Genomic DNA, 18454 nt, shown 5'->3' with positions numbered 1-18454 from the left:
AATTATCTAGATATGAATAAAATCAAATTAAAAACTATGATATTTAAAGCAAATTGAACGTAGTTTCACACACATAATCATCCATACATTAATTTTGTCTTAAAAAGAAAATTAACTTGTCTTATTTTAAACAGCGGTTTCATATGCATACACCTATTATATATATATATATATAATATATATTGTGCAAAATAATTTCAAACTCATTTTAAATTTTTTTAAAACATATTCTTTTGTTATTTATGGAAGATGACGTGTGTCAATCAAGCAAAAGAACTCAACCAGATTATAGCATTTAAAGTTTCCAAGATGCTATATGGAGCTGGTTAGAGAGGGATGTTCTTCTAGTCTCGGGGCAGTTCTTTTAAATGCTTTGTTCAATGATATCAAAGATCTATTTTTTTTTTCTTTCTAATTTTCTACTAACAAGGCTGCATGCTACCACTACTAAGTTAGGAGCTTCTATGGAAAAAAAGAATAGTGGTTTTTAAGTTAGGTTTCATAGCCATTGTTTTTACAAATTTAGTTGGCAAGTTGGGTATTTGACACATTTCAGTCGGTTAAATTTTAGTTTTGAGGACCTTTGTTTTTGAATTTTTGTTTTGGGTTGAAATTGAAAAGGTGTAGATTATGGGAGAGAATTCCAAAGAATTGAAGAGGGTGAAAAAGAAACTAGATGAATAAAAGTTTTTAGAGCATGTAGAGACAGATACAGTAAACGAAATGACAATTTCTTTGAGCCGGGACCATATTAGTATTTGTACAAAAGAAAAAGAGATTCAAATTTACGACGATGGGAAAGAGGCTCAAGCTTTACATTTGTAAAGCTTGAGCCTCTTTTCCATCGTCGTAATTTCAAAACGCATTCAAACGTAGTTGGGCCAGCTTGAGCAGGCCCAACTACGTTTAGAATGCGTTTTTATACCTTGCCTAGAATAGAAAGAACACAATTAGAAGAACCAGCCTAAAAATGACAACATTATTTTATACAGGGACAAATTCGTAGCGTTAGAGAATGGAATCAGAAGTAAGAAAATGCCGAGTACGAGAAAGAGAAGCAACCTTGCTAATTTAGCAATTGTTTGTAAATATACTTTTTAAATGGCAGGTCAATAGTAAACAATAATCTAAGAAGACTTAAAGAGGAGGACTCAGTAAAAGGGTTGGCATTCATTATTATAGGAATGTCAACCGTATTGCAATAGTTGTTTGCAGTAAATAACTGAGTTTTGTTGGAGTTAAAATGTACAACCCACTGCGAGTTCTGATCTGTTACGGAAGTGAGGTCAGATTTAAAATCGGCTGCTTGTTCTAAGCTATCGGAAAAAGAAGACTTTTTGTGAAGAGCGGAGTATAAAGTTGAGTCATCAGCAAAAAGAAATACTTTATATGTGAGGTTGTCAAGAAGATCATTAATGAGATAAGAAACCAAACAGAACCAAGGATAAAACCTTAAGGTGCTCCAGAAGTTACTGGAAATAAAGAAGAGTGTTGGTCTTCAAGGATAACTTTAATAAAGCTGCTAGAAAGAAACAACTGGATAATTTCAAAAACTTTCCCAGGTGTTATTGTTACCAGGACTTGATCTCAATAACATTCTAATTCATAAGTGTAAATTAGACAGGGAAATTACTATTACTTTCGACTTTGTCGAAACTAATAGTAATTTCAGAAAATACAGATTTAGAAGGAAAACCATAAAAACGCAAACATGCTTGTAGCAATAATTTCATAACAAAATGTGTTGCTACAGAACATTTTACTTTTACACAAGAGCGAATAACAGGCGAATTGAGAATTTCTTAAAGTTGCAAAAATTTGTTTTTTTTACAATAAAAAAACTGCGAGTTAAATATTTAAAATAGAAAACTTTACAATGAAATATAATTGGAAAAAATATGCATAATAAACCCATAAAAGTGATTACAAAAATGACTCGGTAAACCAACCAATAAAAATTTAAATTGAATAGATAACGTTAAAAGTATAATGAAAAGTTTGTTTATTAAAATTTTTAAAATATAGGAATTGAGAAAACAAAAAAAGGGAATCCCCAGAGATCTACTTAGCATACAGAACAACACCGATTGTTGGTGTAACTGGGGATGTACTTGCTTGCGAGTTAACGTACTTGAAAAAAATGACAGCCCGGACAGCATTTGTGCTATTCTTTTAGATAATACGGCATCAAACACTAGTTGGAGGAGTAGTTAGATGGTTTATCTAGAAGTGATAATAAAAATAAAACTTCACACAATAGGTAGTAGTCTTCAACAAAATGAACTCCCACTAAAATTTTTTTTTTAAAAATTAGGTTGGAAAACATCTAGTCCATAGAATTTTAGTGTGAATGTTATAGAAATTTTAGCTTGAAAGCTAATATGCTCCGAGATAATTTAAAGTAAGCCTCGAGTGCAGCTTGAAGCAATTCAAACATCAATTACTGAAGGCTAATAAAGGATAAAGTTAAAGAGCAAAGAAACAGTTGACAGAAAAAATTTTTTTGTTGTTAATTCACCTCTCCTAGACCATAAAAGCCACTGCAGTCGGGTGAGACTACTTAAATTGTGGTTACAACCTTCTCTCAACTCTAAAACTCGAAACAAAAAAACAAAATGTCAAAGTAAAAACGTCGAAAAACTCAAAACGTCAAGTTCGTGTTTGAAACACGAACTTGATGAACAAGTTTGCTGCGCGGAGACACAAGTTGAGCGCGATACTGCGAGGGACGTGGTGGGGATCGAAATTAGAACTTCTTGCTTATGAAGCGAGCTATCACTACACCACTACCTCTGTTAAGACCTGAAGAGTTGTAAGTTTTACAAGTCGAAAAAAACATGGAGATTTTTCATTTCTGATTTTCTCCCAACAAGGGAGCAAGAACAAAATTAAAGAGCAAGGAAATGGTTAACAGATGACTTGTCAAGTTGTAAATTGAATGAGTCAAGAAAACATAAAGATGGGAGGAAGTTCCAAAGGGCTGATTTATGGGGTGAAAAACTAGACGAATAATTTAAAATAAAAAACTAGACGAAATGTGATCACTAAAGTTTTTGTTTGTTTATTTTTCATTTTTTTTCTTTCTTGTTTACAAATATATCACTGCATAAATACATTTTTCGAAGAAAAATTAAAAGTTTTGTTATAAAATACAATAACTTGTAATAAATTTAAAATATCAAGAACGCGGGGACTCGAAGAAGATCGGATGATCTTGTTACCGAGAACCGCTGAAAAAAAGCCTAAAAACTGCTTTTAACACGTTTAAATAAATACTGATACATATGGAAAATAAAAAATTAGCAACAGTTTAAATTAAACTATCAATACATTAAGGTGGAATAAAAAATAAGATTGTTGTAAACACCTTTTGAAATTAAGCGTAGTAAAAAAAACTTAAACAATATCTTATAGTTTAAAATTTAAAAGTACGAAGATATTCTATTGAATCCCATCTATTGAAAGTACAATATTTTTCAGTTTTTGTTTGAAGGAGAGATAACTATAATTTTCGAGGATATTAGAATTTTTGAAAATTATTTTATTTCATAAAAAAGGTCCACGAAACGAAATGCACGATTTTCCAAATTTTGTATGGTAAGCAGGTTGACAAACATTTTATTATTTCGTAAGATATATTTGTTATCGTGATAAACGCATAAAAAAATTACCATTTAAAATAATTTAATGTTCTCTAAACATGAAGCTCACTATAATCTTTTTAAATTTGACAAGAAATATTATGTTAATATTTTAAAATGACGGTGCTCTTGGATCAGCATCTAAAATTCACTCAAAACACACACAAAAGTTTAATGTAAAAACTAAACAAATAGGGGTATACAGAATAATATATAAATTATGTAGCACATTGATTTAATTTAAAGCCGTTATAATAAAACATTTACATAATTTACTGACCTCCTTAAACATAAAAGTTAAAAATCGTAGTTAATTGACATGAATTACTTTCTATTATTATTATTATTTATATTACTATTATTATTGTTGTTGTTATTATTGTTATTATACATTTAACGGTTTTAAAAATAGTTTCAAACTGATTTTTTTTTAATTTAACAGGGCTTTGCTTATGAATATTCCAGCTCTCGTATTCTTTATTTGTTTGGTTTCTCTCTCTGGTCTTGTTGTTTATGCTGTTTACCACGATTGTAATATCGGAGTGCTTGGAATCAAAGCAGTCAATAGTAATGATCAAGTAATTTAAATACATTATTAATAAGTTTTTTAAACAAATATGTTTGCATTTATGTAAATATTATTTTAATGCAGCAGTAGCGCAGCAGTTCTAGCTCAGAACCAAAAGGTTCGAGGTTCGACGCCGGCTCTAGCCTACTAAGTGACATTTATAAGGAAGGTTTTTAAACTACAAAAACTATTGTGAACTTTTCTATTTTGAGAAAAATTGAATATTAAACTTAATTTCTTTTAGTCTTCTTATTATAAGTAAAGTTATGCATACAAATAATACAAATAGGCTCGCAGAACTGTTTAAATCTAACTCTTGGAAAATGGATTTGGCTCCTTTGTTCATAAGAACATTTTCCAAATTGTTTTAATTACAATTATGTAAAAACAAAAATTCAAAAATGTACAAATAACAAATGTTATTACTCCTGCATTTAATAAAAAAACTTTTTTATTGGTATCTACAATTGAAAAAAATATTTTATTAACATTAAACAGTTAACAGTCGGCAAGAGATATATTAGAAATACTGCTGTTAAGATTTAACGGTATTAGAGTTGCTGAAAACCGCTGGATATTGGATAACCAATCAATAAAATTTTTAATATAATAAAAATGGCAAATGTTTAAATTTCATTTTTATAAAAAAAAATTCAATTAAAAAAAAAAAGATTTTAGAAATACAAGCGCATTTAAACAGTTATCAACAACAACAAAGATCAACAAATTATCAGATTATCGTGATCTAATTTTGGTGCATAATATTAGCTGATATGGAAAATCCTTCCTCAGAATTCGTAGATCTTGACTTGATTGAACAAATAGTATCAAATAGTTTTTCCAAATTTTTGGTTTGTTTTCCAGTTTTGCGAAATAATGTAAACTCTTGTTTTGTATTCCTAATATGGAATTTTTTTTTATCTCTAGTCTGTGATTCTCTTGATACTGAGTTTTGCAAAACTTTTTCTTCTTCCATAGTCTTTTCTTTTTCTTCAACAGAAACAGTTTCACTATTATTTTTTGTTTCATAAAAATTATATCAAAAAAAAATTCTATGCGTTATTTCGTCAGCCAAATGTAAATAACATTTTGATGGAATATGCGATGAATCATTTATTGATTTTAGTAGATTCATTAATTTCATATTTGTGCGTACAGCAATTCTTCTTTTCAGGTTTCCATTAACGTTTTACTTATTTCACTGTCGCCATTACATTGCTTATTCATCATAAACTCGATTATTGCATCTGTTGATGACAAAGAAGAATTTTATCTACTAAAAGATTCTACAGATGATCTTAAGAGCATTAGTCAAACCATATAAGAGGTTAAAATTTGCTTTATTTAGCATATCTAAATCAAAAAAAGATTATAGTGGTACATTCTCGAACAATTATAAAACGCTTCAATATCAATCAATGAGTTTTTACATCTAGTTTGAGCTCTAAAGAATGTCTTTCCCCTCGTCCAAGTTTCATTTTTTTCTTGCAAACTAACTGTTGGCTTTGTCATGGTTGTAACATAATTAGGTGTGTTGCAAACAGCTTAATATATCCCATGGTTGAAACATAACTAATAAATCAACTTACTCTACAAAATTTAATCATCATAGATGGCGGTATGATTCTCATAGCAGAAAGAAAAAAAAGCAAACAGTTCTATTTGTGTTAATAAGGTAAGCGTGTTAATAGAATTTGTACATCGTGAAGATTTTGTACTAACAACGTTAATTTATCGAGATGACAAAAAGCAATGCTAGCCCTCGATCTTCTGCAATTTCGAACGTCCAAACAAAGACACAACTGGAAATGTTTAAATCTAACTCATCGAACGACAGCACTAACGTCTTAGTATGCAGGTGCGAGGATTTAAATTTTATTCTTTACGGTTTTCTCATAGCTTTATCTGAAAAAAATTTGTTAGCGAATGTTTGGGGAGTAACAAGGCCTCCAATAAATTCTTTAAATTTACAATTATCAAAAATTCGTCAGTAGCAATGTTTTTGGATGCTGAAATAAAATTAAAGGTTACTTTTTACATTTTCAGCAAAAGTACGTCCGGAAAGCACACGTTCTAGACCAAAACGTACCCATTGGTACTCTAAGAAAAGGATGCCAAGGTGCGGTTATTCTGCTCAGAATCATTATCATAAAAAATTGGAAAAACCCAAGTCAAAATCCCCTACCTTGCTACCAAAAGATAGATGGACTAACTTTTCGATATATACATCACGGACAACCTCAAAGCAACACTCGAAAATCTAACCCAAACAATTCACCCTTAAAACCGAAACTAGACGAGCGAAAAAGATAGAAACATAGATTTTAAAACTCATGTTGTTAAAAATCAGTTACCAAAGAAAAATTGACTTTAATATAAAAAACCAGATTTGAGGTGAATTATGATGATGTTTGATATATTTAGAATGCCAAATCAGTAACTCATATTTACCTATAAAATAGATCGTTGCTATAAACAGTAATAATATAAACTTCCCTATACTATTTTGCATCATCATATGAGGCACCTCACAGGATAAGGGACCAAGTCTTAGAAATGGAGTTATTAGCACTACTGTATAATAGAAAGAAAAATGATCAAAAAGAAAAAAATTTTAACTTAATATCTATATTTTTGACCAAGTTATAGTTGTTTGTGCGGGACAACGACCGGAATAGCGTTTTTGAGAAAATTAAATTTGAAAGTTCGCATAATTTAAAAATGTTATAAATTCAGTTTGATGAAGGAGTTAGTAATTATTTTCTGTTTTTAAATGCATAATACAGTTTAGAACTGTATTATGCATTTAAAAACAGAAAATAATCACTAACTTCTTCATCAAACTGAATTTATAACATTTTTAAATTATGTGAACTTTCAAATTTTACGGGTACAAAAATTTTCGCATCAAATAAATTTCAGTAACTCTTTAAAAATAAAAAAATAGAAACATAACTGAAAAATCAAAAACGTACGACTCTTAATTAAATACAAAATTTTATATCTGCTTTTCGTTTGGGGCAAACTGCAACTGTTTTTAGCATTTTATTTTTATGTTTTTGTTTGTAGTAAAAACATGTGGACGGCTTTCTTTTAACCGGAAGCAAACCCATCAGAAAAACTAGATTGCTAACCGTTTCTTGAACTGTTTTGCGATGACCTAGAAATAAAAAAAATATATAAGATAATTAGTGATGTTTTCATTGTTTAAAGCCTAATTATTAAGTCAAATATATCCGTATTTAAATTCTCGTAATGATGGTAGGTGTTAAAAAATAAAAAACCTGGGCAAACGTTATCCTGTCAACTTGTGGCTTTGGACAAATTAAATCTTTCCCGCGTTCTGGGACAAAAATTCGGATGCTATCGTAGAGATACCATTGTCTTTCTGGAAAGAGAAGTTTAGGTTGTAATATTTGTGGCGTGGTAATTTTTGAGATGAGTTGGTGTTGCCATATTTGGAATTTTAACTCCGCACCGTCCGAATCAATCTTACAAGTAATCACTCCAGGTTTATCAAATTGAAATGTGAAAGAGTGCCATTGTTTGATATTAGGAATCGTTTTAAAATTAGGTGAAAGCTGTTCTTGCCAATCATATGTTGGAACAAAAATTGAACCATTCTCGTCACCGATGATGATTGATTCATTCAATTTTGAAATTGGAGTACTAGCTTCTATGCATGCAGCAAACTTTTTGACCAAAGCTACTTCACCTCGCCGAAACTTGGATTTCAGAGTCCCAAATCTTGCATTTGGAGAGAATTTTTTGTGACCGACAGGCATAAACATAATAATTACTTTTTGGTTTAACCCAACAGCTACTCTCCAAGAGAAACACTGCATTACAATGTTGTTTTTATTTTGCTTTACGCAGTTGTCAGCATGGCAATACAGGGGATCTTTGATAGAACATTTATGTTCAGCAAGGTAGTGATGAATCATACTCAAAATACAGTTTTCACCCTTTCCGGTTAACATGTTTTCAGGTATCGCATAACTGTGCTGAACACAGGCCGATTCATTTGCACTACCAAAAATCCCAACTTTAAACGGATTTAAAAAATAGATAGGTCCAGGTTGATCTGGTAAGTTTGGTAGAAAGATTTGCTGTGCATAGTCAAAAGAAATGTGTGAAATTTCATTTTTTTGCCAGTTTGATACAATCATGATAAACGGAACGCTCTTTCTCAACTAACTTTAGATGTTTTAACATCTCAGTTATACGCTCTCGTTTGACTTCTACTTCTAGATTAATTATTTCAGACATTTTTATAGTGTTATTCTGACACACACTGCATAAGTCCGAGCGCGGACGTTGGATAACAATAAAAAGCAAGGTCATTCTCCAAATCTTCGAGAAAGATAAAATTTGCAGCGAATGCATTTCAGACAAATCACATGCGGATTTATATTTTTCATGTATGCTTTTCCTTGTCTCCCATGACATAAGAAGCATCATCCGATGATTTCTTATTCCTCGAGTTTTTCCGGGTAGAACTAGTGCATTGTTTTCAGCATAATTCATTATAAGTTGAACAACTGCTGTGGCATCTACATTTGTACAAGTATTTTTGGGTTGTCTTCCAGTATTGCCATGTCTACGAGGAGCAGTTCAAAACTTAATGTTTCGCCTGAGTAGTAGACGGAGACATTTTCGCCAATCCCATGCAAAAACAGGAATGTTTTCAAACTTGCCTTGTATCTGTGAAACCGATAATCCATCAGTGTTTTTGAACGAAGTTCATTTTGATCTTCATAACAATTACAACACATTAGCCTTTCACTCGTGTGAAGCAGAGCACTTAACTGGGCAACAATATTGTCATTTAGTTCGTTTTCATGTTCAAACATCCCATCAATCTCAAAACATTGTAGTCTGTATTTGCGTATTTCTGAATGTGAGAAGCGCGCCATACAGTTTTTATTTTTTACTCCTTGATTACATCCACAACCAGATTTTCTAATAATTTGTATTTTTTCCTCATCTTCATTTTCAAATAACTGTGAGTAAAGTGAACGGAGAGGAATTATTGTCTTAATGGTGTTATCAAGAACAAGAATGTCATTTTGGATTGTCAGTTCATCCTGTGAAGTTGAAGCCAAAGGTGCATTCTCACTCATTGGTTCATCGTGCAAAGTCAAGGTTAAAGGTTGATTCTCATTGATCGCCGCTTCATCGTCGCCAGATGCTTGGTTATCAGATAAATCAGACATTCAAAAATCATCATCGAAATCATTGTCACGATCTCTATATTCAAAGAAATCGTGCTGGGCATCGTTGACTTCTGATGGACTAAACCATCAGTTCTACAACTATTCAAAATCTTTGCTAAATCAGCATTTTTAGAAGTACTGGATTCACAATTCATAATAACTAAAAACCATCAATATTAAACGAGTCATTAAAATAAAATTTAAGTTTAATTTTATCTGAACTTTTTATCTACACCTAACGTGAGTCGGCTCTTATCGTTGATTTGAAATACTAGCAGAAATTTCGCAACAAATAGTTGCTTATTTGTTATAATTAATTTGGTGTGTATGAACATCACTGTCATGCACTTCTATTTAAATACAAAAAAACCGCAATACATAGATACATTTATGAGTTAAGCGGGCTTATTACTTCAGCATTTGAAATCAATTTGTTTCTAAAGTAGCACCTGTTTAAAGGAATTCAACAAAGAAAAGCATATTTAAAACTATTTCTTTATTTAGTCTAATAACTTTTTTATCAATCAATAATTGTTGGTACAACGATTAAAAACATAACAAAAAATTTAATAAAATATTTGGTCACCATACTCGGTTTAAAGGGTTAATAAATAACATACAAATAAGTTATATTTTCAATAACTTCTTAGGATTTTCAACGATTATTGATCGAATTTCAACGATTATTGATCAAAAATAAAAAGTATTATATACTGGCACGCTAAAACCTTAATAATACAGCATAAAAAAATAATTAACAAGGAGTTCTTTACTTCTAGAGGAGAGAACATTATCAAAATAGTTCTGATGAAGAGTTGGTACCTTTTCCACATTAAAAAAAAATCCTTTTTTGCAACTACCAAAAAATTTTTTTACAAAATAACACTAATATGTATTGTAATATGATAAAACTATAAAAAAAAACAATCTCGTTTTTGAATTTTTTGACTTGACTAACTATTATGTCAAATATCTCTGTAACTAGAAACTAAGACTTTTCCTGTGAGGCGCCTCATATGATTACTTTTCCCCAAGTTCAATTTGTTCAAATTTTCCCAATATTCAATCGAGTTTAACACTCAATTTGAGTTTTATATTTGATTAAAGTTTATTATTTGGTTTAATAATATTTTTGAGGTGATAGAACTCAGTTATCATTTTAGCTAATACTAGAACATTTTTGTAACAATTATTTATTCTTTCTTAAATTTTGCTTTCACCCATCCGTTTTTTATATTTTTTCAATATTAATAAATTTTATATTTATAAAAAAGAAAAAAATTATTTAAATAAAAATAGTATACCAAGGAAACAGTCTGAACCTGAAAGTGACTGGATAGCTCATTTGGTCAGATTGTTAAACAAAATGTTTATCCCTACATACCTCGTTGTGCAATATGTGTTCAAATCTGACCATAACCAACTTTACGAATGAGTCGTACTTCGGTACGCAAAAGTGTTGACTAATAATGAATACTACTTAAGATTAGTTTTTAACTGAACTGTTGATGCTTTTGCATTTTTGGTGTTTATTAGGACGGGTTGTTTTAATTCTTCAATTATTTATTTTTAGGAAAAGGAGTGGGTCTAGATTTTATAATTGTTTTTATCACTTTCTGCAACTGAAAAAACAACAACATACAAACAAAAAAAAGTATAATACATATGTATGCTACACAAAAAATGGGTCTAAGTTTTTTGGTAACTCTAAGTGCCAAGTAAATATTAAATACAAATTGTTATATTAATGTTCAAAATTTAGGTGCTTCCGTATTTTATTATGGAAAAGTTAGGTAAATTTAAAGGTGTTCCTGGTTTATTTACAGCATGTTTGTTCAGTGGTGCGTTGAGGTATTACTTTTGTTTTTTGTGTTAATTAATGCGCTTATTTTCATCATTCATTGTCATTTACAGTTCACTATCATATACAACGAGTAAACATATGATTTGTTTTAGTTAATCAAATCAAAAAATTATTGTTTTTATATTGATTAACTGTTTGTTAATTTGAATGCAATAAAAAAGTTTTAATAACGCTGAATAAAACAAAAAAACAAATTATTTTGTAGTCATAACAACTACGAAACAAAGTAGAATTTTTTTAAGAAACATTTTAACTTATTAGCTCGGCATCCTCAGGCATTAATTCTATGGCAGCTGTAGTTTTAGAAGATATTGTTAAGAAAATAAAGCCAAATATCAGTAATAAAGCATCAACTGTGGTATCAAAAACTATAGGTATTTATTTTTTTTCTTAAAGAAGTGAAGCATTTATTAACGCTATATTTTAGATAGCACGTTTATACTTATCTACACAATTGCAATCGCGCCTATATTCAAAACAGTATTTGCCTGGTGTTTAACGCCCAAAAGAATGAGTTCATTAAAAATGTATTTTCTATTTTGTTTTCTAAATGCTCTGTTTTGAGACAGGAAAAAATAATGAATGAGAAATAATGCTTCTCCTGAACGTTGTAATGCTTCATGCCTTTTTGTTACATCACTTTCATAATTTCTATAGATTTGGTTCAGGGGTGGATCGGTCATTTTTTGGTCTTTAAGATAGCTAACTTTCAGACATGGAGCAAATTCTAAACATAAGTTTATGTTTATGTCAAATAAGAATGCCTTGCAAAAAATTGCGATGATTAAAGTCCAGGAAAAAAAAAGCCTTAAAATTTTTTTTTCCCTTGCCCCAAACAAAATTATTTTTTGTACTATTCTCAACTAGAATACTATTTGTTAATAAGTTTTAAGTGTCATAGTATGATCTCTCAGCGCTCAAAAATTATTACCAAATAAAATTTGTAACCCCCGCAAATTGAGGGGGTTCAAACTTTACATGGCGATAATTTTTAAACGCTGAAATATTTTACTATGAAATTTAAAATTTATTGATGAATATAAATCTTCTTGAGAAAAGTACAAAAAATATTTTATCAACTTGCTCTCACGTTTAAGGCAGAAGGAGGAAGGGGGGGGGGGCAATAATGTAAGGGCTTTTTGTTCCTAGACTCCGATCATCGCAATTTTTCGCAAAGTATCTTTAGTATAAACATATAAATGTTTAGAGTTTGCGTCACGTATGGAAGTTAGTTATCTCAAAGACCGTAAAATGCTGGATCCGCCCCTGATTTGGTTAATTAATTTTACTGTAATTGATATAGTTATTACATAATTGGTTAATTAATTTTACTGTAATTGGTATAGTTACTATATAATTGGTTAATTAATTTTACTGTAATTGGTATAGTTACTATATAGTTGGTTAATTAATTTTACTGTAATTTCACTATTATTAACAACTCATTAAATAGTTTCAGTGAATTTTTCAGTAAAACACATGAATTTTCAGATGTTTTAAATGTTTTCATCTTAAAAGAAAGAAAGGGAAACAGAAATGTGAACGTGGTATTGGTATTCAAACCTAATATTTTTTTTCTTACTGTTTCTGCGTATAGAAAGGTTTGGCAAAAAATATTTCCTTTGCGGATTTGAGAAAATACTTTCAATTAAAGTTGACGGGCTTTTATTTGACATTTTTACTTTTTTAAATTGCAAGAACACTGATGACCTCGGTGCCGGATATGCTTTAATTTTAAAATAGATACTGAACGGTGACAACTTGTGTTCAAACGTTTATTTATTTATATTTATTTGATATCGGTTAAAAATAAAAAAGTATTGAATAAACTAAACATAGTAAAATACTGAACTATATAAACAGATAACGGTGATCTTTGACTACATGAGTCAAATATTTCTCTAATACAGCAATCAATTTTTATTCATTATATAGTTTACATAAGCAATTAACAGGCTTCAAATTGCCCATTACTTTTTTTAAATTAATAGTTTTGCTTTTTTAAGAAACATCTATTGGATACAAGTTCCAAATTAATGGTCCTAGATAGCAAAGAGTATGATTTTTGTACAATACCAATTTAATTCGAGATGAACAGAAGTAAGCGTTATTTCGTGTATTAAGTTTTTTTTATTTAAAGCATACTATGCCACATGGTGAGCTTTCAGCAAATGAATGAGGCATACTTCAAAGTTTTATTTGTTGCTTAAGTACAACACATATTCACAAAAAGATAGTACATGAATTAGGATGAAGACAGTGTTTTATAAAATTTCCTTTTTTCTAAGGTCCAAATACTTAACTAAAATTCAAACTAAAATATTAAATTTTACTCGAAAAAGTTCTGGCGAAAGATTTTAACTTCCGGCATAAACAGCGTATAAATTTTTATTCATTGTTTATTATGACTTTCATTCGATAATGTTTTCCAACTTTGTGTGCATTAAAACTATTGAAACATTCTTCTGTTAGTCGTGTTTAATTTTAATTGTGTTGCTTTTATTAAATGTGATATTCTCCACTTTAAGATATTAGTAAGGTTAAAATCTAGTTTTATCTCAGAACATGTAAGATAAAACATTTTTTAAGTTTTAGGCTTTCTCCTAGATCCGACAGACCTTTTAGATTCACCAGTGTGTTTACATTTCTTTAACAATCTACTAATTGTTGAGTTAATCTTGTGTGAGAATCAATAACAGAGTGTTACTAATAATAACGTGTTAACAAAAAAGAAACGTCAGAAAGCTATTTTTAAGTGTTATTTTAGATAAAGATTTATGTTACAGCTTTTGAAACATTTAAGAAGTATTGAGAAAATTATATCAAAACAATGTTGCAATGATATATACGACTAAGCCATTAATGTTACTTCAATCCTATTTTTACAGTATCGCTCACAAATAACCAATAATATTTTCAGATAAAAAATATATTATCCCAAAATATAGTATTAACTTAGCTTTTTAATCAATTCAATATCGTGTAACTTGCGTGTTTAAAAATTTCCCAAATGTTAATACACAGAAAAATAATATGGAACAGTTTAAAAAAGAATCAAAACAGATATTTTTACTTGTAGATTTTAATATATCCAATTTTAAATGTTTCTTTTAATATATTTTAATTCTTTAAAAGCTGTGGATATAAAAAATAATGTCACGAAACTTATTAAAAAATTTTTATTAATTAAATTATGAACTTTTATCTCTGTGTAAAAACTTGTAAAAACTTAATTTTAAAAAATAAGGGGTCAACGAATTTATTTCTTAAAAAAAAAAACGGTTTGGCCACCGGAAATCAATGAATCTTAGTTTAAAACACAAAAAATGAATTCATTTTTTACCTTATTTGTTGCCCGGGTCAAGGACCATTAAAATATATAGCTTCAAATTATCATACAAACAAATGTTATTAAAAATTATTCTATAAAATTAATATAATACTGGTAGTGGGCATAGAAAATGCAATTATTATTTTACAACTAGAAATTAATAACATGTGAATGTTGCAACAAATAAGTATTGTAATTCTAGAGAAAAGTTAAAAAATTAATGTTGAAGGCTAGACAAAGGTAGACTACTTAGATTAGAGTACTATGTGAGATTAGAGTAAATGTAAATATTGCACTAAAATATGTATATATGTATTTTTTTTTTAAATTTGAATTCACCTCCCCAAAGCTATGAAGGCCACTACAGCCGAGGAGGTTACTTTAGTTGTGATTTAAACCCTCTCTTAATTCTATAACTTCAAAACACGAACCTTGACGAACAAGGCCGCTGCGCGGAGAAACAAGTTGAGCGCGGTACTACTAGGCAAGTGGTGGGGACCGAACTCGGAACTTCTCGCTTATGAGGCGAGCGCTCTACCACTATACCACTACCGCATCTACTACCACACCACTACCGCATATAATAACATGATTAAACTAAATTGTTTGCATGTATATGTAAACTTAGTTTCAGTATTTCAAATAGGTTCAAAACCGAAAGTCATTGAGCGCCATTCCGAATGTTCTGGAATGTATACTTCTAGAATTTATTGAGGGCATTGTTTCAGAAGGAAACTTGTAAAGCGGCTTACTCTATGTTGTGTTAGTGCATTTAGCCTAGTGAAATAATTTGTTTGACCCAATTTCTTTTAGCTTTTTTTTAAAAATCTATATGCTTTTAGAGTCAAGGAATTTACTTTATTTTAAGAATGTTATATGTTATTAAAAAATATAACATTCTAAATAATACAAGATTTATCTATGTAACTTTTTAAAGACGTTCAATTTATGCATTAGACAAAACAAATTTTTCCAGATTTCCAGTTATTTAGTAAAACAAAGAAAATGGTTGTAAGAGATTGCCAATATTTTATGCTGACTTGCAATAAAACTGGACCACAAAAATAACTTCATATATCTGAAAAACAAAGAGTTTTAGTCGATTGCCAAGACATTTGGGAGTAAATTTTTCAGAAAGAAATACTGATTTTTAAAATACTTTATTTAAAAAAAAAAAAGCCAAATACCGTAAATATTGTAAAATAAAGTGACATGCAAAAGTTAAGCAGTCTTTAACGGCAAAATAAGCAAGCATAAAAATGGTTGCTTTCTGACCATGTTTGCTGTAAAAAGATCCGTCGCTTTAAAATAGTATGTGGCGCATCTTTTTTTTTCTACAAACTCGTAACGATTAATTTCTTGACCTTATTTTCCTTTTTTTTTTTTAAACTGAGGTGAAGAAGATAGGTTTATAGTTTTCTGGGTCTGTACTAGAACCCTTCTTAAATAATCAGCTTTGTACTTTATCATTTTCAAACACTTTTTCAAAGGTCAGAGTGATTGAAGTAGTAAAGGAAAAAAAACAAGACCAGAAGAACCAGACCGTAATTACTTATGGTGTTTACAAAAGGCTATTTATTTGCACCAAGATATAAGATTTCTACTAGATATTTTTATTAGTTTAGATGCAAATGTTATGCCATTAACGGTTGGGTTGGCATAATAATCAAATAGAAAAAAAACTGTCATAAGATGACTCTAAAACTGCTTGAAATTGATTGTTGACTGAAGTAGATATTGTGATTTTGACGGAGCTAATAGTGTCACTAGAACTATTAATTCGCACCAATGATATTTACAGTCTTATATAAAAGTGATTAAAGTTGTGTTTGTCGTTATTTTAGAGCAGATTTTCAGGGTTTCAACGGAAAACGGCTCAGTTTTTTTGTTAAAATTTTTGACAAAATTTTTTTTTTATCTATAAGAATAGTAATTTTTATTTTGGAGCTGACGTTGCGTGACAAGAGTAATTTTTATATTTTGGAGCTGACGTTGCGTGACAAGAGTAATTTTTATATTTTGGAGCTGACGTTGCGTGACAAGAGTAATTTTTATATTTTGGAGCTGACGTTGCGTGACAAGAGTAATTTTTATATTTTGGAGCTGACGTTGCGTGACAAGAGTAATTTTTATATTTTGGAGCTGACGTTGCGTGACAAGAGTAATTTTTATATTTGTAACTATAGAAGTTTTATTTTTATTACGTTTTTTACTTTGTTATTAAATGTTATACATTTATAAATAAATGTATTATCTCTTCCATTCTTAAAGTTAATGTTGATAACAAAGATATCAAAATAAACAAAAACGACAACTAAATAGAAAATGAAAATGTTTCTTATTTCTATCTTCTTTTTTAAATTAGCACTTCAGTGAGAAAACGTATTTTTTTATAGAAATAAATATATTTATGTTAAAGATGTATAATATTAGGTTGTTTTTTTTTCTTTTTTAGTTTATAAAAAATCAATTAATGAAAATTTAATTATAATAGATAGCGTATATCTGACTTTGCAAAAACTGATATTTATAGTAATGTGTTTTTAGTTTGTGTACTGGGTACCTTGGTCATTGGTTTAGCATTCCTAGTTAAGTATTTTGGCTCAATGGTGATGCAGGTAAATTTACTGCTTTTTTATCAGGTAACACATTAGATAATTACGACCCCCTTCCTCCCCCCTCCCATTCACATACATAAAAACGCACACACACTTACGTACGCACGAACACAGGTATACTGACACACTTACACAGTAGTGAAATAAATATTAGTTTTTTAAATATATTTTATGTTTATCTTTAAATTGTCGCCTAAGATAGCAATTGTGCCACCTCCAATATTGATCAAAATGAAATGTTGGGGCCATTAGTCATATCTGATAACACTAAATTAGGCAAAGCTTTTACCTAAATGTACTATGATAATCAGTTTAAAAGAGTGTCAGCTAAAAGATAAATTGTTAATTTAAACTGCATGCTCAAACTTTCATTTTTGATTAAAGCGACAATATGTGTGTGTGCGTGCGTGCCTGTGTGCGCGTGTATGTGTGCGAGTACCATATTAAAAAATAGAATCATGCAAAAATTTATCGTTTTGTACCATGATATCTGTACCTTGTAAAGTATTTAAAATTATGTGAAAATACTACAAATTTATTGGAATCCTTAAATTTTATAACATACCCACTAATAAAATTGAAAGTCTAAACAACAAGCTTCTTCCGTCTGTTAAGATTAATTAAAGCGCGGGTAGTTATGCATTTTAACCCAATTTAGCGTTCACTCATTATGCTTCCAAGTAAACTAAATATTAAAAGATCAGAATAAATTTGATGTCCCGAAATTCACGAATTCAGCAAACTTGCCACAAGCTCTTTTTATAGAATAGAAGCAATTTTTGGGGAAACTTAAAAATGAAGATTTACAAAACAACTGGACAGCAATAAATCTTGTTGAGTTAAAAAGAGATAATCCCTTGGTAATATAGCCTTGGTAGTATAGCCTTGGGAATATAGCCTTGGTAATATAGCCTTGGTAATATAGTCTTGGTAATATAGTCTTGGTAATATAGCTTTGGAAATATAATCTTGGTAATATAATCTTGGTAATATAATCTTGATAATATAATCTTGGTAATATAATCTTGGTAACATAATCTTGATAATATAATCTTGGTAATATAGTCTTGGTAATATAGCCTTGGTAATATAGTCTTGGTAATATAGTCTTGGTAATAAAGTCTTGGTAATAAAGACTTAAAAGTTGGACAGAAGTACACAAAATCATGCTTTATCAGTCAGGAAAAAGCTTGACCAAATAAGGAGATAAGGACTC

At 29.7% G+C, this 18454-nt stretch overlaps 1 protein-coding gene across 4 annotated transcripts in view; it reads left to right on the top strand.

Annotated features, from left to right (window-relative positions):
- LOC100200318 (sodium-coupled monocarboxylate transporter 1) overlaps positions 1 to 18454 on the top strand; it is a 107985-nt gene that overhangs the window by 72417 nt on the left and 17114 nt on the right. For all 4 annotated transcript variants that reach the window (XM_065816746.1, XM_065816745.1, XM_065816748.1 and 1 more), the window contains 4 exons: positions 4084 to 4219; positions 11188 to 11276; positions 11551 to 11663; positions 17168 to 17238. In XM_065816746.1, the coding sequence (XP_065672818.1) occupies positions 4084 to 4219; positions 11188 to 11276; positions 11551 to 11663; positions 17168 to 17238 (409 nt within the window). The remainder of the gene's footprint in view (positions 1 to 4083; positions 4220 to 11187; positions 11277 to 11550; positions 11664 to 17167; positions 17239 to 18454) is intronic.

Source organism: Hydra vulgaris, chromosome 13 (genome assembly GCF_038396675.1).
Source record: "Hydra vulgaris chromosome 13, alternate assembly HydraT2T_AEP".
NCBI classification, from domain to species: domain Eukaryota; kingdom Metazoa; phylum Cnidaria; class Hydrozoa; order Anthoathecata; family Hydridae; genus Hydra; species Hydra vulgaris.
This window is presented reverse-complemented; position numbering and strand designations above follow the sequence as displayed.